The sequence below is a fragment of the Rissa tridactyla genome, chromosome 2 (genome assembly GCF_028500815.1).
Source record: "Rissa tridactyla isolate bRisTri1 chromosome 2, bRisTri1.patW.cur.20221130, whole genome shotgun sequence".
NCBI lineage: Eukaryota > Metazoa > Chordata > Aves > Charadriiformes > Laridae > Rissa > Rissa tridactyla.
The window spans coordinates 23,700,753-23,724,471 of record NC_071467.1 but is presented as its reverse complement, the minus strand read 5'-3'; the positions used below and the strand labels follow the sequence as shown (position 1 = coordinate 23,724,471).

The 23,719-nt window shown below is 41.4% G+C and overlaps 2 protein-coding genes across 7 annotated transcripts in view; both read right to left on the bottom strand.

Annotated features, from left to right (window-relative positions):
- The window catches only part of ANKRD46 (ankyrin repeat domain 46), a 52,693-nt gene extending 44,444 nt beyond the window's left edge, over window positions 1-8,249 (bottom strand). The window contains exon 1 of one of the 3 annotated variants that reach the window (XM_054190927.1): window positions 8,190-8,249. The gene's annotated coding sequence lies outside the window, so the exon portion shown is untranslated. Of the gene's footprint in view, window positions 1-4,165; window positions 4,333-8,189 lie in introns of those variants that run through there. The other 2 variants (XM_054190925.1, XM_054190926.1) reach the window with 2 other exon arrangements.
- Window positions 5,264-23,719, bottom strand: part of SNX31 (sorting nexin 31) — a 31,600-nt gene continuing 13,144 nt past the window's right edge. For 3 of the 4 annotated variants that reach the window (XM_054190923.1, XM_054190922.1, XM_054190921.1), the window contains 10 exons: window positions 20,330-20,440; window positions 16,955-17,045; window positions 15,224-15,311; window positions 13,286-13,355; window positions 12,658-12,750; window positions 11,817-12,020; window positions 11,198-11,293; window positions 9,277-9,354; window positions 8,190-8,249; window positions 5,264-5,433 (listed from right to left, as the gene is read on the bottom strand). In XM_054190923.1, coding sequence (XP_054046898.1) covers window positions 5,338-5,433; window positions 8,190-8,249; window positions 9,277-9,354; window positions 11,198-11,293; window positions 11,817-12,020; window positions 12,658-12,750; window positions 13,286-13,355; window positions 15,224-15,311; window positions 16,955-17,045; window positions 20,330-20,440 — 987 coding nt within the window. In that variant the 3' untranslated portion in view covers window positions 5,264-5,337. Of the gene's footprint in view, window positions 5,434-8,189; window positions 8,250-9,276; window positions 9,355-11,197; window positions 11,294-11,816; window positions 12,021-12,657; window positions 12,751-13,285; window positions 13,356-15,223; window positions 15,312-16,954; window positions 17,046-20,329; window positions 20,441-23,268; window positions 23,351-23,719 lie in introns of all 4 variants that reach the window. The other variant, XM_054190924.1, reaches the window with a different exon arrangement.

Here is a 23,719-nt window from a genome sequence, read left to right as displayed (position 1 = left end):
CAAGGTTTTCAGGGAACTGTCGATGGTGACTCCATGAGCTTTTCTTGAGTGGTGGCTACTAGTTGTGAGTTCAGCGCCATGTAAACATGGTTCAGATTATTCTACCCAAGCCATCATCTTATCTTTGTGTACACTGAAGTTCATGTGCCACCTTTCTGCCACCTTCCTTTTTTTGGCAATTTATTTCTGCCTTCTTTTTAATTTTTCAATGCAACTATTTCTGCATGTAAGAAATCACTTTCATGCTATAAGCACCCAGCCTCCTCAAAAGCCTCCAGCAGTATACCTTTTTTTAATGCTTCCTGAAAATCCAAGTAGACTGTATAAATTGCATCACCTGTATCTACAATCCTACTCAGTAAACTTCAGGAAAAGCTGGTAAGCCTTAGATGTAGCAAACCTCTAAAAATGTATCCAAACTCAGACAGAACCAGTCCCTAACATACTAACACACAGGAAGGACAGGCATATGCTTCTCTGCACAAAAAAATGTCGAGCTGAAGAAGACAGACAAGCATTCTACGCCATCCATGGGAAACCCATACACCAGAAGCCTCCCCTGAAACAGGCTGCTGCCGTCTCTCTGTCACCACCTGTTATGCTGATCTGACACTGTAAGAGGTCTTGAGCATGCTGAAGAACATAACCCCATCAATGAACATTAAAAGATTTATTCCTTTAAGTTTATGTTATAAAATTCAGCGGACGTAGCTGCGTTACTTGGATGTGAGAAATTTGCTGAGTGACAAAAGTGGCATTTAAGCAGCTTGTTCCATTTAGTCAATTGAAATTTTATTGATAGGGTAAAAGAAAGAAATGTTGATACATGAACTAAAGCCAGAATCTAAGTTCTGTAAGTATAGATATGGCTTCAGTCGAGATAAGACATTTTCCCACATATTTAGTAAGTATTGTATTTAAATAGTAAAGCAAACCACAACGAATGTGAACATTTCAGTATTTGTGCTCTTGACTTAGGTGACGGCAGAATCTCAGTAAACACCAACAAGTGAAATTGGGTGGAACAGTCCCAGGCACTCAAGACAGGCCCGTCAGCCTGTTACCTACAGTAACAGCATGCTATGAATGGTCTCTACAGAGAGCTGAATGCACCAGGGATCATGTACTTCACATAATGTGTATAAACAAATGCCCTCAAATATTTTATGTGCTTATTAACCGACCCAACTGGAAGTGGAGCATGGGCAACTGAGATCACGTGGAAGGCAACCGACAGACTCATCAAAAGAATAGAGAAACAGCCCTCAAAATTCCAGCATACCCAAATCCCTAGAAGAGCGATCCAAGGAGTTCACTCCTTGGATGATCAGGTATCTCAGGTCCTGGGCTGCAGATATGGACTTCAAGGACACATATACTCAGAAATTAGCTGCACAACAATATGGGGTGGGATAACACAGTCAACTGAAGGCACCGCGTGGAATCCCTCCCTCTTGCTGATGAGATAACTCTAAATGAAGGATACCAAAACGTGCTGAGAGGAAACCTATCATTAAGCGCAGATCAGAGCCGATTTTTACAGTCCCCTCTTGAAGGGGCAAACTAACATTGCTCTAGTAAGAAGACAGCAGATGCACATAGAATCACAGAACGACAGAATGGTTTGGGCTGGAAGGGACCTTAATCCAACCCCCCTGCCATGGGCAGGGACGCCTCCCACTAGACCAGGCTGCTCAAAGCCCCATCCAGCCTGGCCTTGAACACTTCCAGAGATGGCGCATCCACAGCTTCCCTGGGCAACCTGGGCCAGTGTTTCACCGCCCTGACAGTAAAGAATTTCTTCCTAACATCTAGTCTAAATCTCCCTTCTTCCAGTTTGAAGCCATTACCCCTAGTTCTATTACTACATGCCCCTGTATAAAGCCCCTCTCCAGCTTTCCTGTAGGCCTCCTTTAGGTACTGGAAAGCTGTTATAAGGTCTCCCCGGAGCCTTCTCTTCTCCAGGCTGAAGAACCCCAACTCTCTCAGCCTGTCTTCAGAGGAGAGGTAATCCACCCTGCTAATCAATCATCTTTGTGGCCCTCCTCTGGACTCACCAAAACAGGTCCATGTCCTTCTTGTGGTGGGGCCCCCAGAGCTGGATGCAGTACTCTAGCTGGGGTCTGACCAGAGCAGAGCAGAGGGGCAGAGTCACCTCTCTCGACCTGCTGGCCATACTTCTTTTGATGCAGCCCAGGATGCGGTTGGCTTTCTGGGCCGCGAGCGCCCATTACCAGCTCATGTTGATCTTCTCTTCCACCAACACCCCTAAGTCCTTTTCCTCAGGGCATTCTCAGTCATACTACACTTCAGCCTTCACCTCATCTCAGCTTACTCTCCAATACTTTCTCTTCAACTCAAAAAGAGATCAATTAGCCAGTGTCATTTTCTGATTGTTGTCAATCCAACTATTCAGACTGCAAACGTTACTATAAACATTTTTCTTCTAAAAAGCATGTTTAACAAGTTCTTGTTAATAATCTATTTTACAAACAAACAAAAAAGAGATCTAAAATCTCCAGATAACACTACACTTAGTAGTCCTCTGTTGCAGCAAACAAAAGCATTACTTTCACAAACCAGTCACATTCCATCTAAAAAGTGACAGGTTTTTCCTCCTACTTGACCTTTTATAAGGCTGCTCCTGAGCATCAGTGCTTTCTCATGGTTAGAATTTTTCATATATTATCTTAAAATCAATGTTAAATTATTCATGTATCAACATAATTCTTTAGCTCAATTTATTCCCTTCACAGTGTTTACCTTCACAGTTCAAGAGAAAGCAAAAAAAGCCTTTACTCTGCAAAACTAAAAAAGCCAAAAGCTTCTTTCAACAGACTCTTAATTTCCTCACCTTTCCTAGGCACATCTTCCAGCATCTGTTCCACTTTACCTTTTTACATGAGACGATTAATGTTATACAAAATATTCTAGAGTTTTGTTCATGGATAACAGTAACTTCTTTTTCTGGATCATCATAGGTCGGCATTCACTTTTTCCGCAATTGCCTATCTTGTAAGTACCTAACATATATTTTGGTTTTGTGGTGCGTTTAACCAGTAAGAATTTCTTCTGTAAATTGTCTGCTTACAAGTTTGCAACAGCAAGCTTTTGTTCTTTAAGTTCTTATTGTACTTATTTCATTCTCTAGTTCTCAGGATCATCCAATTCTTTCCACATAGTACTATAACCCTCTTCTGTGTTGCCAATGCTTCCCAGCTCTTCATCACTACCAAATTAGAACAGTAAAGTTTTAATTGTTATATCTTTATTACATATTTAATAACATTGGTCTCAAGATGGATCTTCAAAGAACTCACTTTATAATCTTTTATACTCAGATTTGATGGGCTTTCCTTTCAATATCACTCACCATAGTTTGTCTCTAGTTACTTCACATACTCTTTACAAGTCTGGTGTTATCCCTATCTTTTCAGCACAGTAACAATTTCCTTTGCAGCTGCTGATCAAAAACATTATCGTTGTCTAGAAAACAATGACAACTATTCCATTTCCTTTAAAAACAGTAATTGCTTGATCAAAGACAGTTCTGAGGACAGGTTAAAAGAAGGTCTTCTGGCAAAAATATGTATTGCCTTTTAGCTTCATTTATCTTCACTGTTTTCCTCCTAAAGAGTACGTTCCAAGGCAGCACCCACAGGGGCTGCACACTTATTAGGGTCCTACCCGGAGGGCAGCCCCTCTCCCGTCCTTCTTTCCCTCCCTCCCCGCGGTGAAGGCTGGCGGGGCTCTTCCTCTTCTCCCACCAAAGCTCTCCAAGACGGAGCAGCATCGCCTGCGCTCCCCCCCCACCCGCTCTCGGGCCGGGCAATGCCCAGGCCCCGCGTCACTTTGGTCGCAGCTTGCGGTGCCTGTCGCGGCCGGGCCCTCCTCCCGCCGTCTCCCTGCCGCGGCCCCGGCCCCACGCCCTCCGGCCCCGCTCCGGGGTGGCGCTGAGGCCGCTGCGCTCCGCTCCCCGCCGCCGCTCCGCCGGGGCTGTCAGGGCCTCGGGGCGGGCTGGGCCGGGCCGCTCCTCACCCCCCGGCCGGCAGGGCCCGGGCCCGCCACACGCACCGGCGGGCGGGCAGCGCCCTGCCCTCCCCTCACAGACCGATCGACAGACCGCGTCCCTACCCCCACGGACAGACGGACGCCGCCCCTGTACCTGAGGACGGACCGACGGACAGATACCGCCCCCCCTCCCCGCGGACAGACCGACGGACGGACCCGGTCCCCCCTCTGCCCCCAGCGCTACCTGCCCCTCGGCGGCGGCGGCTGGACACGCAGAGCGCGCACGGACGGGGGAGGCCGAGGCGCGGCGGGGAGGCAGCGCGCGCCCCCTGCTGGGCGGAGGCCGCCGCCGCGCCCCCCGGCCGCCGCCGTGGCCGAAGCGGAGCGGAGCCGCCTCCCCCACCGCCAGCCCCCGCCGCCTCAGGCGCTCCGCTCGCACCGGGGCCTGGCCGCAGGTGGAGACGCGGTACCGACCGCCCGGCGCTCCCCTGGGCCGCAGGCCGGTGCGGGCGACGCCGCTCCTTACAGGGCTGCCGCCTTCCCGGAGCCAGGCCTCCTCCAGCTCCACAAGGATGGTGTTTACAACGCTGCTTTTGTGTCAGTATCATGGTTCAGGCACTTTAATCTTCTAGCAGTAAGAAGTAACTTAGTGATGTGGTTAACAGTGTCTGCCTTTATCCAGCGACACGAGGGACCTGCTTACCCCAGCGGCACTAGGGTAAGGCTGCTCCATGTCTGATGCAGTCACATGCGTTCAGCTGGTAGCCCTCCCCGTTCAGCTGGTAGCCCTCCCCACGTTAACACCAGCTTTGAAGTCAACATTGATGGCATCTCAGGAGGTCGATAAAGGCACCACACCAGTCTGTTCCGCTTGAGAGGAAGGACTGGTCCTGGTAAGGGGAACAACCGTGTGAAATATGTGCCTTTTCCAGTGTCTAGGTAGCAAGAGGCTGCTCAGCTATCATGCTAATTACATCAACATCATTATATGATAACAAAAATACTTTTTCCTCCTCTAATATCATAGCACCTTTTCTATTTAACCCCCCCCTTCTGCCCCAACAATTTCAGTGCGGGGGGGTGGGGGGTGGGAAACAAACCAAAAAAAAAACCAAACCAAAAAAAAAAGTGTGCATGTAAGATGTTTCCAGATCCTCAGCACCCATTTGAACTGGTTCACTAGAGTTGTAAATACTATAGAGAACACTGCAAAGGCAAGGAATTACACTGAAGATTTTTTTTTTTACCCTTATAATTCAGAGTTCCAACAATGGCTTTATTATTTCCAGACAATTCATTTTGAAAGACAGAATCTAAAATAAATTATCACAGGTCCTCTTCTCTTATTTTCTCAAATACACAGTCCTCTTCATTTGGCCTAACCAAAAATCTTTTCCTTGATATAAAACCCGAATGAACTACCTGCAGTGAAACAAATGAACAGTTAAAAGAGTATATTCATTTCAATAATTATAAATACAAACATAAGGTAGAAAGTCTGAGATGATACCGTTCAGGTGCAATGGTTAATCTCTTTATGTTGGCATTTCAGAGAGAACAGATTTATTTTTTTTTTTTAATTTTTTTTTCCTGCTGGAATAGGACACAAGAACAGTTGTTTCTGCTCTTAAGGTTTATTGCAATGTACTAAGTGCAGTGCAGATTGAGTGCCAGTTCCAAATGTGCTAACACCGAGGTCTTTATGGCCGCTATAATGCCAAAGAACATACGTACAGGTACTTTAACTACCTACTGCCTTCTGAATTAGGTTGACTACTGTTAATCACACACTCTTAACTTTAACCATAATGCCTGCATAAATGATACCTTTCAACTGTACTTTTCCTGAAGGTTAACGTGTACTGTCTGAAACTTCCTAACACCACATCACCTGGCAGGTATAAGCAGGCACACTATAAGCACCCAAGGTATATGCAGGCAAACTATACCCTTACATTGCACCTATCTGCAGTTTTCTGTTGTATTAGGACAATTTTTGGCACAGATTTTTTTTTTTCTGCCTCTTGCAACATGGTATTTTGGTGTATCTGTAAAGTAAATGTCCTGAGAACCCCTACTAAAAGTGTCCATCACAAAGCTATGGCAACCATGCTGCAATAACTAACATCAAGGCATTAGCAAAATAGAGCCAAATTTTGCATCTATTATCTCTGTAGAAGTTATTTCATACCTCTTTTTTCAAGATTGCTACAAGACATAACAGCAAAATTGCCTAGATGCAGGTACATTCTACAGCACAGCCTATCTGCAAAGTCCACCTACCACATATAGTTAAATAATTTTAATGTCAATTCAAAAGATTGTTCTTGATTTTCCTACTAAATTTTACTGCTGTACTAGATTGTCTATTCAAACAAGAACTTACAGGATGTTATGCTGATCCAGTAGTATCAGCATACTGCTACAGGATCACAAAGAAAACCAAAATTAAGTTTTTCTTCTCATGATTCAGCAGAAAATATTTGGCGTAAGTTTTCAGTCTTTGGACAGCAGTCAATTAAACCTCCCCCCAACTTGGAGTAAAGACTTGCAAGACTCCTGGGGATAACTAATGGCAAAATTATAGAGAACCAACTCAAACAACACTTTTTCAAATGAGAATATGCAAAGATACCCTTCTAATACATTTTTCAAATGTTTTGCAAAGAGTAATAGAGCAATAGGAAAGGGAAGCCTTAAGAACCTTAATACTGCAATCACAGCTTTTAGAAGTTAGCTAAGCATGGTTTGAGATTGTGTATTGTCTAATAACACAGCTTGGTGCACGAACATCTAAACCAGTTTAAACTTGTGGTATAAAATGAGGCATGACATGCCATACTATCATGGTTTAACGCAACAACATACCTTGACTTTCTTTAACAAATAAGTTCATTCTAATTGTCAGCTGTAATTTTGTTAGTTCACTGAGTTTTATAGTAGCAGCCAGACACTGCACCATCAAGACACAGCTGGAGAGCTCACTGGTTTTATGTTGTCCTGTCCAAGGCTGCTTTCCTCACAAAAATTCAGGAGCATTCAGAGTCCATCAAGGAGGTATTGTAAAGTATGTTCATCTCAGAGCAATTGCCTCAAGCCCAGAGTGCCACACAACTTAGTCCTTACTAAAGCTGTACCACAGTGAAGCCACTGAACTGCATCCTTCAGCCTTCATCACAGATCTAAGTCTATTCAGAAGATGTTGTCTCCCTTATTATCATTTGCAACTTATTTGTGAATACTGAAGGTGACACCTAACCTAGAAACTTGTCTCTAGCAGTGACGAGTACAGAGCACTTCAAAGAAAGGGGCAAGAAAACCCACCACACAGGTTAACCGATTTGCTTATTGAAGAGCAGTTAGTGATTGGTTTTATGCTGTTTCTGAAGAAACATTTATTTTTTTCTGAGTTCAGATTAGATTTTGGGTTTCTCTTTTAGAAATATTCCCCCTTTGGCCAGTCACATGCTGTAATAGAGGTATTTATTTTTATTTGCTTTACATTATTCCCTTTCCATTTATTTATTATCTCACATTCACCAAATGACTTGGAAAAGCAACACCTTTTAGCCATTTAGCTACTTAGGAACTATTAGCTATGAATATCAATTCCAGCAAATGAAGTTGTAATTACATATATATTCCTATCATGTAAAAGATGTATAGATACGTAACGTGTCAAATTTTCCAAGTGGGTATAAATCCCAACTACAGGGAAAAATGAATGCATGAACAATCCCAGTACGTAATCCAAGTACAATTCTGTAAAACTACATCAGCAGCTGCATGTGGATATACACGCTTGATCTCTGTGTATATTCTGGCTTTCTGGAATTGAATCATAGGGTTGGAAGGGACCTCTGGAGGTCATCTAGTCGATGATCTTCCTAGACATAGGAAGGAAACTTCCTATGTCTCATTCAGAAACACTTGCAAAAAGCAAATAAGATGAAGTTGTCATTAAACCCATGAAACTGAAATAGAAGTTTTATTCAGACAAGTTTCTTGCCCTGTTCTCCCTCCCAAAATTCAAGTTTACCTCCTTTTCCTACCCAAACAAGTTCCCATTAAATTTACTAGGAATCTCCCTAACCAGAAAAACAGAGGTTGGGCTAAACACCACTAGGAAGCAAGGCACACTACACTTACATTTTGGAGAGACTTTCTCATTCACTAACCTGCTTTTGTTGGATGCTGGATTTCTTACTATTTTTTGTGGATCCAGGCATCTTGATGTCCTAAATAGATAGAAAAATTTAAACTTAGAATAAGCTTAAATGCTCCCCCAAATACTCTAATAAAATATACTGAGGAAATCAGCATTCAGTTAAACCCAGCAGAAACAGTGTAGGAAGTGAACTGGTATATTTATCTTTCTCTCATAATTCTGTTTTAGTCCGAGCTACCTGAGTACTATCAACAGCTTAACAGTTAAGTAATGAATGCTCATCTTCATAATTAAAGGTTTACTCTACTTCCATTACAAATAAACTTAGTATGAAAGAGATCAAATCGTTTCCAAAATTAAAATTGGTCTTTTCTTCTGAATTGCTTACAGTTTAAAGCTATGAAATAACACATGCTGTTCTTTGCTCACTGTAATCAGCACGGGTCTAGAAGATCACATATGTTCCTTTCCTTTTTTCTCTTCGTAGGTTTTCAGTTAACAGACAGTCATAGTCTTTAGATATCACAAGGTTAAACAAAGGCATTATTAATGCTGGAAATTACTTTTAAAAATAACAAGTCTTTAAACATTTTCATCCTTAAAGGCCTACACAAAAGACATCAGAAGTATTTTAGCTACAAATCAGATTTTTATTTTATTAACGCTTCTATTTAAAACCAAAAAGTTTCTCAGTGTGAATGTCACAGATCTCAAATTGGCCTAACATTGCAGCAGATGGAGCAAGCAAGTGAAGTGGTGAAAAAGTGGAAGCCAGAAATGGATACAACAGGGTAGTTGCAGAACACACAAAAATTATGCCATAGATATCCTTTATCATATGCAGCAAAAATTAGAGTCAAGGGGACAGAATGCAAAACAGATTATTAAAACTGTGATGATAAACCATCTTTAACATTTAGAATATTATTTCAGTAAAAATTTACTTTTTAGTCAATTAATTCTTTACTGAAATGTTGGAATATGCAAGATCCTTTTCCTCAACGGGACTTCTCTCCTATTATTTGAAAGAATGATAGAGTAGCAGGCTTATTTCTTTTAAATACAAATTCAGATACCAACATATACACACAACTCACCATTTCTTGGCCCTCTTTGGCTGCCTTCATCATCTGTTCTGATATCATTTTCTTCAGGCAGCTACTGAGCAAAAAGGCCTAAAGAGGACAAACCAGAGAGCATTCTGATTTCTTCTATTAAAAGCATACTTGACTCTTCCATTCCTCCTCCACCTGAAAATTACAGTCCCTAACTACTGAACAGCTATTACTTCCTTAATGCAGTTAATTTTACTCTGTGCTTAACATCCTTACAGTGCACCAAACTAGCTGCAGCTGCTTAAAGCCCAGCCTCAGCACGACTAACCCTCATGGCACCGCTCAGAGTGGAGAATAAGGATTTTTATGACTGGTTTTGTGAGGTAAGTTATCCTCTCTAGGTGTCCATGGCTCCTACCTTAAAGGTTGCCAAATTACCCCAAAGAGTAAGTAAGGTTAATCAAATGTGGCACTATCAGCACCAAAACCACTTCAACAAATGAAGCAAGCTAGAGTTCATAGGCACTCAGCACTGCCAAAAAATCAAAGCCCTGGTGGTTACATGAGATGGCTCAAGTGTTTGTAGACCAGCTGAGAGTCACATCTTGCACTGATAGCATGAACTGAGCAGTACGCGTTCATCCCACATATTAGGTATTGAGCAGAGGCACCTCAGAGCAGTGGGCTGGAATTGCCTTTAGTTCCTTATGCTGCCTGATGACCATGTACAACTCTTTGGGATGATGCAGACCAAGTTAAGGTCTGAATTGCACCCTAGAGATGCACCTCACTACTTACTCTACAAAAAGAAGCATCTCAGGTAGGGCATCAAGCACAGAGAGTGAATCAAAGACAGAATATCCTACAGGATCAGTGATGGAGGCGGGGAGCCATCTCTGACTAAGCTCCAAGTCATCCGGTCTTTCCATTTTCTGCAGTGGGCTCTTGGATCAAGCCCTTTTTTCTTCCACACAGCAGCACATTTCAGGCTTTTAGCTCTTCCTCACACTTCTGAGGAAAGTGGGACATTGGTTTTTCTAATCAACAAGTCACTACATCAGGCACAACCCTAACAGATTTCACAGGAGAATTAATACTGAGATAATCATAGGGGTTTTGTTCTCCAACAGTGAAGAAACTGGAAACCTTGCTGCTTATGTTCTCATAAAACTTCAGCATGGCAGGAAATTAACACTTACTAAATAGCTGTGTGAACTGCATCGTCACCCCAGAATTCAGAAGTAATGTGTGAGAAATTAAGCATTTTGATTTTACTTGAAAAATCCTGTCTGCTGCTGGGTGGTTCTCAGAGGCAAGAGAAGCAGTTTAGTTGAATAACAGGCTCCATACTTTTTATAGAAGCTCCATACCTAAACCAAGACTGGTGCTGCCTTTGATACTGCAGAGCCTAGGTTATTTGCTAGGCAGCATAACCACAGATGGATGACTTGAATTCCTGAATACCTTTCTCTTTAAAGAGCTGCCTGAAAATAGTGGGAGGAATGGCACCCTATAAAGTCACACTTAAGAATTATTTATATGTAAAAAAAATACTTACGATGTCACATATTCACACGTTCCATTAACATGTGTTAATATGACACATTTCTATTTGAACAACAGGATTCATTGTGGAAAAGGAGAGCCCTTGACCTTAGGTGGGTCTGACATATTGATGATTTTGGATACTTACTGAGTCCAGTAAATGACACCTCTCCACACTCCATCCCAGGCTTGCTGCTAAGTGCTAGGCATTTCTCTTCAACAGGAGAAAAAAAATAAGTCTCTTCCCCTTATGCTAGAAATTCAAATGCTTTTCCCCAGATAACTGTCCCTAGGCTAACCTGCTTGAAAGCACAGCTGCTGCACTCTGGTAAAGACGGACTAACTGCTTTTGAAAATCCCCTGTGGCTGCAAGATTATATTTCACACTGACCCTTTCCTCAAAGGGCTGACAACTAACCTGTTTTGTGTACAAAATTATCCACTGCCATGTGCCTGAATCATTGTACTCAAATCTGAGCTCCAGAGTGTCATCTTCACCATCCTTTGCAGCACCCTGAGAAAAAAATAAAACACCACAAACCCAATTACCAATGAACAGAAGAATCAGACAGAAACAGCATTAAGGTGTTCAGCCTTAAATCAGAGTTAGTCAATCAGGTTAATTTTATACAATATATAAATAAAACAGGTGACGATCTGTACCAGAACACTTCTCCTGGGGGAGGGTGCAAGTGGGAGGTAGGAAGGGGGAGTCTTTACAAGCATAAAGCTGGCTAAAGCAGTTCTTTTGCTCCCACACAAAACTACCTCCAACAGGAAAGAAAAGGGGCAGGTAAAGTACGACAGGGAATGCCAGGGAAGGGATAAAACATAGCAGAGTAAGATGAGATGGTTTACTGCTGTAAAGGGGAAGTTTACTGCCAAGGGAATATGTTTCAGGATAGGTTTGGATGGGAATATGGGCAGATGGGAGGGATTTAAAAGAGCCCATCCCCTTCTCCCTAGACCTGCCCTTGCCTGACAGCCTTTTCATGAAGAGAAAGTGAATTCAGATACAAAGTCAGTGAAGTACTTACAAGAAAAGTAACCTGCCAACTTCTTAGCCTGTTGATTTTAAAGCTGACCTCTTTGGTTTGTTTAGTAGGCAGTTTTATGCAGCAGTTAATCTCATTATTGCCAAGATAGATGTCAGCTGAGCAGCCTTCTTCTGGATAGTCACAAATGCAAGGATCAAGCCGCATGTATCCATAGAACTGCATTTTTTGAATCAGCTCCAGGAACTGCACCAAAAAGACATAATTAATGCAATTTGCTGTAAAGGCAAGTGAAATCTAGTGATTGGGGGCAGGGGGTGTAGGGGGCCTATAACGCAAGTCTTTCAGATTCCTAATACTCTTTCTCCTGGGAGGACACAGATTCACCACACTATGTCAACACTTGATTCAGAGAATAGCACTCACAGTCCAGACTTAGAAACTTGATTTTTCCCCCCCACACACACTGGATATGATAAGCTGGGTCTTTTGGATGCTCATCAGATATGATAGGAAGAGACAAAACTAACCACTAAGAAATACTGAGAACAGCAGTCACAGCAGTCTGAATTTCCATCTGATTTCCTGAACTGCATGACAAACACTTGCACCTGAGTTTAACAAATAGAGAAGACTAGGACCCACAGTCAAAAACTTCTTGCTAGCCCTTGGCATCCAAGTCATTCTGTTGGGATATTTTAAAATGCTGGGCACCTCATTTTCTATTCAGTGGCTCAGTATCTGACCAGATGCAAGACCTGGTTCTCTAGCTCAAACAACTTCACAAAATCAGACTCTATTTTTAAAGTCACAGCCTCTAGTATCATTGCTTCAAAAACCACTCCCTTGATCTGTTTATATTGTTTTAAAAATACCATTTTACCTTTGCTTTGTTCACATTTTTTTGTAAAAATTCAAGTTCCTGCATCTGCCCTTCTGTTGGTTTAACCCAATTCTTCTTAACTTCCTGGACTGCCTTAAAAGAATTTGTAAAAATAGCAAAAAAGTCAGCAAAGATATATTTCCTTTCACACACAAACACTCAGAAACACACACATAGAAAGCGTTTTTTTTTTAAACAAGGCCTTTGATTTTGGCACAAGTTCACTCTACACTGTTCTTTCCTTCTGAATTAATAGTTTCCAAAGCTAGTACAACTCAACACACCTACAGTTCAGAAATCAAATGCTCTCATATCATGGCAGAGCACCTACATGTAACGACATACAAACACACACTTGAAAATAAGAGTGGACAGATACCTAAATATGTCCTTTTTGTGCAATACTTTTCCCATGCACAAAACATAAATGAGTTACATTCTCTACTACATGAGCTTGAAGGAAAAAAAAAAAAAGAGAGAGCATGATCAATAACAGCTATACTCAGAAAAGTGCAACAAAGCAGTGTTAAACAGGAACCATTTAGCAAACACTTTAAGAATTTGTATAAAAGATTAATTTAATGTGGGTAAGTTAACCTTTCAAATTCTAAAGGCCTTTCAGTTTTACCTGTATATATAGCAAATTCAGTGAAGCTCTACAATCCATCAGCAGTATATCAAGAGAAGGATCCATATACCTTTTCCATGACAAGGGAGAAAAGTAATAAAATATGAAGATATGCTTCTAAATATGGCATTTTGTTTTTTTAGCTAAATATGATGGGAGTACACCCCAGAAAGACCCAATTACTTCCAAGATTAAAAAAACCCAAACCCAATTAAAAAAAAAAAGTTGTGCCTTCGAAGTGTGTACTGTATTCATTCTTTACACATTGTAGCAGAATGGAAATAAGCTGAAGTCAGAATCTTTCTGCTTTGATTTTGGTGGTACCAAACATAACAGTTACAATTTAGAACTAAAACTTTCCTTCTCCTTTTTTGAAGAACTCGGGCTTTGTCTACATAAATGTTGGTAAGATTCTCAGGAGCACCCACTGCCATGCTGCAGTGCTGACACACAAGAGCTAGTCTTGCGCTATCTGCCATACCAACTACTGTAGAACTGCTGCAGGATCAGATCAGTAGAGCAGCAGAGCAAGTTAAATATTCGGTTATCCAAGTGCCATGCTGCAACAGCTACCATGAGCCATTGTATTTAAAAGCAGCTTGGGCAAGTCTACATGACAGTACGAACACAGCAGCGCAGGCTCCACAGCTGGTACAGGTGTATTACTCACACTGCACAGGTGATATGCCTCCTGAAGCACAGAACAACCCCAGGACTGCCATTTCCTACCTCTGTGCTTCTAGCTGTGCTAGATGGAGAAGTATCTACTCAGACAGTGACTTTGTCATGGCTTAGAACTACACAGTGCTTTCATTAGGCTGGTAGGTTGTCCAGTTTATAAAGGCACATACAGGGAAATAGAGAAAGCTTTGTAGAGGCCAAGGTCTAGCCCAGTAAATTTAAACCATACAAGTTACAAGCATCAAACAGGTTTCTGTGTAGCTTCAAGCCAAGCAACCTTGCTTGCTGCCACCAAAAGGTATGGTCTGTTCTTCCTCTTCTGCTCCAAACCACGCTCCTTGCTCTAGCATTCGTCTGATGCAGCCAATGTAACTCACTAAGCATGTAAAAATTCCCTTTTTTCTTTTTCATTGCAGGGAGAAGCAGACCAGACCACAACAACGCGCCACTAGACTGGCTCAGCTATACTGCCTGACTGCACCCTCAGGGTGCAGTTTGACAAGCGGGATTTTGGCACTAGACTCCCTGTCCCCAGGGTTTATCCTCACCCACAAGTCAGCACAACTGTTTGCCATGCAGACTGGGGGACTGACCCAGGCCAAAAATAGGCCAGCAAAACCAAATAAAGAGTAAACAGCCAACAACTTATTTTTAGGCCAGATTAGCTTGCCAGTCCAGTTCACCATGTCTGCCCACACAGTTCTACCAGCATAACTGAGGAGGAGCCCAAGGTGCAAGCAAATGAAAGGGGAAAGAGCGCTCTGCTGCCTAAGCCAGGCTACTTAACAAAATAAATGCTCAAGCTATGGCCTCAGGTATTTCGTGTATTACTACATAGAAATGAGCACTTTAGATAAAAAGTAATCCATCTCTGCCCAGAGTTGCAGCTTGCAACTCAGAACTGAAAGTTCTCTTGTATCTTGTTTACAAGCATATTCCCATTTGTGGTCACTGCAGTATGCAGGTATAAAAATTAGGAGGCAAGCAACCACAAAGCACCTCTCTATAGATTCTGAAAGAGAGAAGGAATAAATAGCTAGCTGCAGTCAAGGACACTTCAGGAATACTACAGTGATAAAATTTAACACACACAGGACCACAGAAACCAGTAAATTCCAATAACAAATTGGCCTCAGAAAAGAGCAGTCAAGCTGCTGAGGCTTGAAGACTTTGTAACTATGTTATTCAAGGGATTTCTTTCTCTGTTTATAGCAGTTGTCATACACCTTGGTAGTTTCTCTTAAGCTTCTTGCTCACCACTTTCTGATCCCAAGCTTACAGTGCAACTCTTTCATGCTCTGAAGACTCACATAAGGAAGTTCAAATTCTGCCACTTTTTTCACCACTGGGAAAAGAAGAAAAAACAGAGAGACAGTTGGTGAAATCCAATGAAATAGCCCAGCTACTTTCACGTATCAGTTAGTGCTGGGTAGCAATGTGCTTTTGGAGAAGAAAAAGAACTTAAATATAAATTCTGGGATAAAGTAAGGTGACAGGTTAGATACCTTCCTCACTTCTCCAACTTTGAATTTACATAGCTCTATTACTTACAGAGTATCTCTACTCTCTTAGACTATGCTCTTATAGAATATCATTCTCTCAAAACACAGCTAGGCAGGAGAGATGTTTCTGCACTTAAAGGACACGTGGCTGCAAGCTTCCAGGACTGGTGCTTTTCCTGAACAGAACACCAGACGAGCACTGTAATTAATGTACAGCAAGAAAAGCACGTCACACTTCAGAGTTTACTACCTTCCTGTGCACTTTTTAAAAATTGTATGTCTAAAGGCCTAAACCTGTAAACATTTATTTCTAAGCCAATAATGCAATTCAGCAGAGCACTTAAACGTGATTTTAAGCATGTGAGCATCTAAATATTTTTTTTTTGGCAGTGGACTGTGGGTTACACTTGATTTATTTGTGAGGAATATCAAAGATGCATAGAAATGTAATCAATTGAAAAACTTTTCTATTCTCCTGTGTACCTAATTCTATCACAATGCAAGGCAAAAATAAATCCATCTGCAACTGCAGTAGAAGTGTATATAAGGTGTTATATCCAGACACATTTGAGACATAGTAACAACCTGTGTACTCAGAGATACCTTTCACAGACAGAGAGAAGTGGGCAGCGAACAATAAATAAAATAGACACAGACATTAAAGTTCCTACCCCACCAAGACTGAGTTTACTACTGGACCTTTGTCTGGAAAAGCTTCAGAAGAGCATTGACACCTTTATGCCAATGAGAAGGCTGAAAAAAGCTAAGTGACTCAAGGCCACAGAGAGAGGCTGCAGTGCACAGCTTCACTCCAGTCAACAGCAGACACTGCATTCACTTCCCCGATGCGGCCCGCTATCCCAGTCCCAGTCCCGGATCCAGCATCACCCACTGAGATGGAAAACAGGACATTAGTAGACCAATGAGGACATAAAAGCCCCTTCCCATTTTATGGTCATAAAGAGACTCGCAACCCTGATTTACAGCTTGCTCAGTACCACTATGGTTAAACTTAAGCTTCTATCAGTTAAAAAAGGAAACATGCCATGATATAAAGGAAAGTAAGCCAGACATTGTTTATAAATATAACAAAAGAGTTTCCTGTCCCATTGTTAAACTCAGCACGTGACCTGCAAATTAAGAACTGTTTTCTATAGGTATGGCCATCTGACTAAATGCCTACCCAGCAGATAGACCCAGTAGTTCCCATGCGGTAAAGTTGCTACATGTCTTGCAAACTGAAAGGAACACAATATTCATGCATGAAAGTCTCACCCCTGCACCACACTATTGCCATACTTTATTCCCCTCTACCACTCTTTCCAAGCCATGTGGGGAGAGGGCTTGAGGGGGTTTATCAGACAGGATGGGTCTTTCAGCCTGAGCCCAAGAAGGCTCATGCAAGCTCTGTTCAGACTCCAGGTTCCGTCACTGCAGCAGACCAAAAAAAAAAATAAAAAAATTCCAAAGTATGGCTAAAACTTACCAGAGAGTGCTCCATCATCATCATCTTGAAAGAAAAATAAGCTAAAATATTTTATTAATTCTCTTGGTAGCCCCACCTTGCATGATGCAACCTTTAAAAACAAAGAAGGTCAGATGCTTAGCTATCCATTAGCACGAATAAGGAAGAAGTGTTCAATCCCTATTAATGTAACTTAATTGTTTTTCAAGTTTCCCTTATTCCCCACTTAAAAGCAAATACAACCATTCCCATATTGCAGCATTTGAGTTTGTGAGGAGTTATTCATAAGTTTCAAAGGAACATAAAAATGTAATAAAACAGAAAACATTTACTACTCTGACATGCATTTAAGTATCCTCTAATGCAAAGGCATCTACCATGTTATTCCAGATCTTTACTACTAAATCCTCAAATCCTGTTGTAGTGAGCACCATGTGTTTTAAGCTAACAACATTGTTCATGAGCATCACAAATGTGCATTTTTTTATTTTTTTTTTTTTTTTTTACAGGATCTGTGTATTTTCCAAGCTGATAGAGTCCTCTTGTTTCTCTTGGAAATATCTAGAAGTCTTGCCCCTTTACTGAAAGAGGTAATCTTACTTGTAGGATTCTATAATTCTGTGTCACTGCTTCTGACAAGAGCAGACTTGAGTTCTGTTGAGCTTTCGTTATTGATAGTGCATAAGGAGGAAAAAAAAATCCAATCCAGCTTGACATTTGGATTGCTTTTAGCTTGCTGTGACCCCTCTACACCTTTTCTGAAAGAGGGCAGAAATAGCACCAACAGAAAATGAAGAAATTATTTGTAGGACCAGCTGCAAAATGGGATAGCGAGGACAGAAAAATCAGGCAGAGGTGAGCACAGAAACCGCTGAATCAGATTGAAGCAATTGTCTTGTTCTGTTTTAGGTCCTGAAAAATCAAAGCATAAGTTAAAGCAGCCATAACCTAAAAGAGCACAGTGCCTTCCTAAATTCTGCAGTGACCATAATCTCCTGAATTTGCTCAGGAAAGTGGTGTGGCAACCGTAAGAAAACTCTCCACCCCTGAGAACACTCCTGTCACAGCTGATCTGTCAGATTGTGCAACCTGATAGAGGAGTCATGCTTTGGTCAGAGAAGCTGGACTTTCTTTGAGCATAAGGTGGAAGTACCGGTTTTCAGTCTTCTTCCAAAGTGTGCCAATCCCAAAACACCTCCAGCTCTGTGTCACAGTGACAAGCATTGTAAATTCACTCATCTCCACAGTTCAGAAGGGTTTTCTCCAGCTGTATCAGCTGATTTAAAAAGCAGACTTTTTTGTGCATAGAAAAAAAAGTAGACATCAAGCTAAATATAGGTTGGGAAGAATTGTTCCAAGTTAAAATTAAAGAACATATTCATGAAGTTTTCCTTATACTTGTTAGTATCAGGGCTGTTACCGGAGAGGGCAGCAGAGCATAAAAATCACTTGCCTCACGCTCAGTTCAGACACCAGGAAGAAAGTTTTAGAAATCCAAACACAAAAGACAAAAAAGTTAATATTAGCAGCACCATCCTTCATTCCGTCTGCCTCTGTGCTAAGAGGTACCCAGAAATCACTTTAAGAAATTAGCCACAGTGCTTCAATGTGTTATCCCTTAGTAGCATAATACTAAGTGTACTAATGGCATTTCCCAGTAATGACAAACACAGATCTCTGATTCAGTAGGATTTCTACTTATTTTATTTCTTGGATCAAAGCACAAGCTGGTATATATTGCCCAAGAACCAGGATGTTAGGGAGTGATGGTTACAAAGTCTACCTCCACTGCAAAAGAACAGTGAATGTGGTAGCACATTTACAATGACGAAAGCTAAATAATTCCTAAAAATACTATCTCATCTTTAAGACCACAAGAGAAGAAATGGTGCCTGCAACATTTCAAATATCATTGTTTCTTTAAAGTACCACATAAACATTAAAGATCTACAAATGCAATATACAAAGCATCATACAACACCACTGTCTGGCTTGGAAATTACCTTTACCACTGCAAAAAGATAAGTTTATCAAGTCTAAATTATTAGTGTTTTTTAAAGTATATTAGCAATTCCTTTCCTTACACGATGCCCCTATGTAAGTCTCCTATCTAAAAATGTCTCCTTTCTTCCTCCACCCTATTAGACTTACTTGCCTCTCCGCAAATCAAAATTCTTATCTCCCTGCCACCCCCAACACTTTTTGCCTTCAGCATCTCCCACCCCACAAGTTGCAGGGTCTAAGGCCAACTCTGACACTTACCTTCCCTGGAAAAACCGGTCCTGGCATTGCCTCAGGTAATGCAAACCCCATGGGAGAACAAATGCAGCAAGGAGTTACCTTGTGTTATCCAACTCGTGGTAACTGTGCACAGAAACTGTGTTCTGCAGTCAGACTAACACACATCAGCTTGACGGAGGAGAGCGAATACATGTTCACTTGTACCTATGGCCAGCTGAGAACCACCTCAAACTCAGATTGCAAACAAACAACAGGAATATAGTACACAATTTTCTTTATTATAAAAGGAATTTTCAGATTCCCATGACAAAGACGATTACCCATCTGGCAGGCGTATGGTTTGTTATTGTTGTTAAGATTAGGAAATGGGAGCAACTGAGGAAGAGGTTTCAGCCTTGCTCACAAACACACACGTACAAATACAGAAATACACAGAGCCATCGCTGCTCCTCCTCTCCTGGCATGAGGAGGGAACCCCAGCTGAAAGTTTCAAACACAAGCCAGCCAGTTGCGTAAACATTTGGTTGCTAGTGGTTTCAAAGTGTAACTAGCAATTGTTTATGTATTACAACAGCTGTTACGGACATCCCAGAGCCACGGTGCTAGAACTGCACCAATGCTGCAAATGAAGTCCCACAGTTTCCCAGCAAACACGAAGGGACACAAAACAAGCAAAGGAGAAGCATGCAGAAAACCAAGACATATCAGTTGCACACTAAGTTTTAACAGCAGTGTACCAGCTAAGACATAAGCCAACACTAGACCATCATTTCTGACTACAGTGTTCAAGCATTTGCACACACACTATGCTAAATAAAGGGGGTTATTTAAGAATGTGTCCCCATAAGGAATAGTATATATTTTCTGATTCTATCATAAATGACGGAAACCTAAACTTGACAGCCAAATCCCATAGAAGCAGAGGGCGCACAACATAAATTATGGAAAATGTAAGAACCAAAAAAAGCTTATCTGCAAGATCAGCAATGTCCCCCAACCCCTCACCCCTGGTACAATAAACCCCTCAAAAACCACAGAAGATATTCTTGTATGTCTTCAAACAGGGAGTTTTATCCTTTCCTGACTGAAATTATCTTAATTTTTGCCCACTTCTCACAGATGAAAAATTTCAACCCATTTCTAGAAACCCATTACCTCTAATATTCTTTCTGCAGTGTCCGATGTCTGGATATCAAGTCTAACATTGCTGCCATCAGCGAGGTAAACATCCAAAAAGACTCTCTGGGTTTGGATCTTAAATGTATCCTGTTAGATAGAAACAGAACACTGTTTTATTGCTTTCCATATTGCTGGAGCCCTTCTGAAGATGCTGATGCTCCATTTCCCTATTTACTGCAGTAAAATAAACAACTGAGATTACTGTTTACTAAACACTAAGTAACAAAAATTACTGTTAAAGCTCACAGATGACAGAACAGCAAGTGGGAAGATACTGCAGTATTAGAGGAAGGTCACTTCAATGTTAAGCTGAGCACAGGTTACCTAGTGTCTCAGTGCCTGTAGGAACAACACACTCACTGTCCTAGGAAGTAGAGACTCCAAAAAGAGGAGGTGGATAAACAGCTGCTCATCAATATTCAAAAGCCATTATCTTGCCAAAAGGAAAAAAATGCATCCCTGTATCTATAAAGTAGGAAAATTTTCAGTAAGAATAATGAAGTTATGGTATCTCCAGTATACTAGAGCCACTGCAACTGGAATACTGTGTAGTGCCAGTGCCCTAGGTTCAAAACCACTGCAAATGGAGAGGGGATGTAAAGAAGAAACCTGAAAGCATTTAGGCCATGAGAAAACAGCCTTCATGGTAAGTGACCTCAGAGAACTGTCTTATGTCTAGACATAATAAAGGGGTGATTTGTAATCTGGTAAACTGGAGTACAGAAGCCAGATCCATCGGCTGTCAGCTGATGATAGATGTGGTCACACTCAAAGTAAAGCACATGTTTCCAACAGTGAGGTAGCGCACAGGAATGGGGTGTTCTCCACTGGTTTTGTATCAAGACTTTTTATTTCCCTAAAAGACTTTGCCAAGCTCAAACTTAGAAAGCCCCATGCCCTGCTACGCATGAAAAGTCAGTTACTTGTTTCAAGAGGATGGACACTAGTTTGAGAACTCTCTTGGGGATGCATCTGGGTGAGGTGGCAGAAACTCATCATGCAGCTCCTCTTCCCATCGACTGCCTTGTACCATAGGACAGCAGTGGTCCTTCTGACATTTTGATTAATTAAGGAGAAGTACTCCCCTTGAGCTTCGCAGTGGAGGAAAATGCTGTAATTGTACATACTGCATGCAACACTAAATTTAATTTCTTGTATCCACCTTTGCTAGACTGGTGGAAGATACCGAAGACTCCCTGGGAGCCCTTAGGTTTTGAATACTCTCAGTATCTTGCTGCAGAGTCTTCATGGTACCTGTATACAGGAGTATCTCCTGACCCCTGCGATGTCAGCAAGAGCAGGGTGGCAGGGCTGACATTTATGTTGTGTCCTCTACTACCCTGGAGAACATGCTAGGATATGTGACTCCAATTAACTAACTCATCTCTGATTGGTATCTCTCGAGTTAGAAAGACCACATATTCCAGTAAATTTGGCTTAATTAAGTTATTTCAAGGTAAGATCAAATGCAAACCAAGAAATGTTTTCTTCCACAACATCTAAAAATTAAGAACACATTGTCAAAAGTTTATAGAATGATATGTGGGGAAAAAGGGTCTTGAGGAAAACCAAACGAAAACAATCTTTCTTACTTAAACAGACTTCCCAAAGATTTTCCTGACACCCAGTATTTCACCTAGCTGCATGTCTAGATATCATCTAGAAGTGAACCTCTTCTTAAGGCATTAGTCAATGTCCTGTCTGAAGTCCTTCTGGGGATCCACACATTTAATCTTTATCTCCAAACTAATTTCTTTCTTAGCCACAAGACAGGTCTAGTCATTCCTCTTAAAAAAAAGCATTACTTTGCTTCTGTGGAGATACAAAAGCCCCTCTCTCTCTCCTTACATCGAGGATCATCTGTGCTTCCCTGAGTACTTTACTATTTTTCTCAAATGGGAAAGGACAGACACTTCCTTACTAATGCCTTTGGCACACATATTTTGGTGTGAAATGTTTCACTTGTGATAAAAATGCATGTGAAACATGGAACAAACACGGGATGCAAACAAGATAAAGATGTGTAACTCTTGACGAAGAGCAAGCAGGTCACCATATAGCCAGTTTACTACCCAAGACTCAGCAGTGCCGGGGAGTGAAGATGAGTGCAAAAGCTCACACACTGCAGTAAGTGCTTCTGGGTGTGGGCTGCTAATGCTGAAGCTCCTGTAGGGAAAGGGCATGGAGGACTTTATGCACCTACTTCTGCCAGATGCTCACTGTTGTTCCTGCAGCTTTCACAGCCTGACTACAGGCCACCTTGTCCACTGTGGCAATCCAGGGTCAATGACACAAAGGTCACTTTACCCTTCTGCCACTTAAAGGGAGTCTCACCTCACAGCACCCTACCCCTACTTGCCACCTCACTACTTGGCAATCACAAGGGACAGAAAAGAAGCATGATCCAAACTTTCAGCTACTTCCAAGCAGTTTGAGTTCTCCAAGAACACCATGCAACATATTAGTAGGCAGATTAATTTGAAGATCTACAAGAAAGGCTGTATTAGAGAAGAGAAAATCTCAGACCTATCTAGAATGGTCACATGAAGTATTATGGTTTAATACTTAAACTGGTGTTTTCAGTCTTCTTTTAAAAACTGCTTTAATTTCCTCTTATTTAACTTTACCAAACTACAGACACAGCTTCATTTCATGGTATTGGGGGCAAATTCCCTACTTCCTTATCTCCAGCTTTTGACTACTGTTCTTTTAATATGGCTATGACACAGCAAACCAAAAAATAAGAATTATCTTAAACTGTTTGGTTTGGTGATTTTCCCCCCCTTATCACATGCTTTTACCCTAGAAGGCGGACCTGTCCATGCCAGAAACACCATGCATTGTTCAGTGTTCTAAATATTTGTGTTTAGCCTCTTGTCAGCAAAGTATTGTTGAAACCAAAAAAATTTACTTACATAAAAACAAAAGGAGGAAACAGTGCAGTCTAAGGCAGGAGAAGACAGTGTTAAGTGAAGAAATACAAATACAGACATGTCCCTAAAACAACACAAGAGAATCCAGCATAAGTTTAATACAAATACAAAGGGAAGAGCATTTATTAGTGTTAGCGATAATCCTTTTAGTGAGTACACATGGCAATCCCAACCACTTCCAAAATGGAGAGAAAAACACTTTTCAAAGAAGTTTGCATCAGTGAGTCAGAAAAGCTCAGATGTTCCCAAGTTCCTTTTTCATTTTTGGAAAAAGCAGTAGAGTCATTGTCTCACCTACTCAAAACAGGCACCAACATCAAAAAACCCTGTATTTTGGCTACAGTACATGTGCAGTAGTACTTTTCACGTTTCCTATACTTTTGCTCCTGAAATTCAGAGAACATGCCATGTAGCTAGAATTGGACACTTTCTT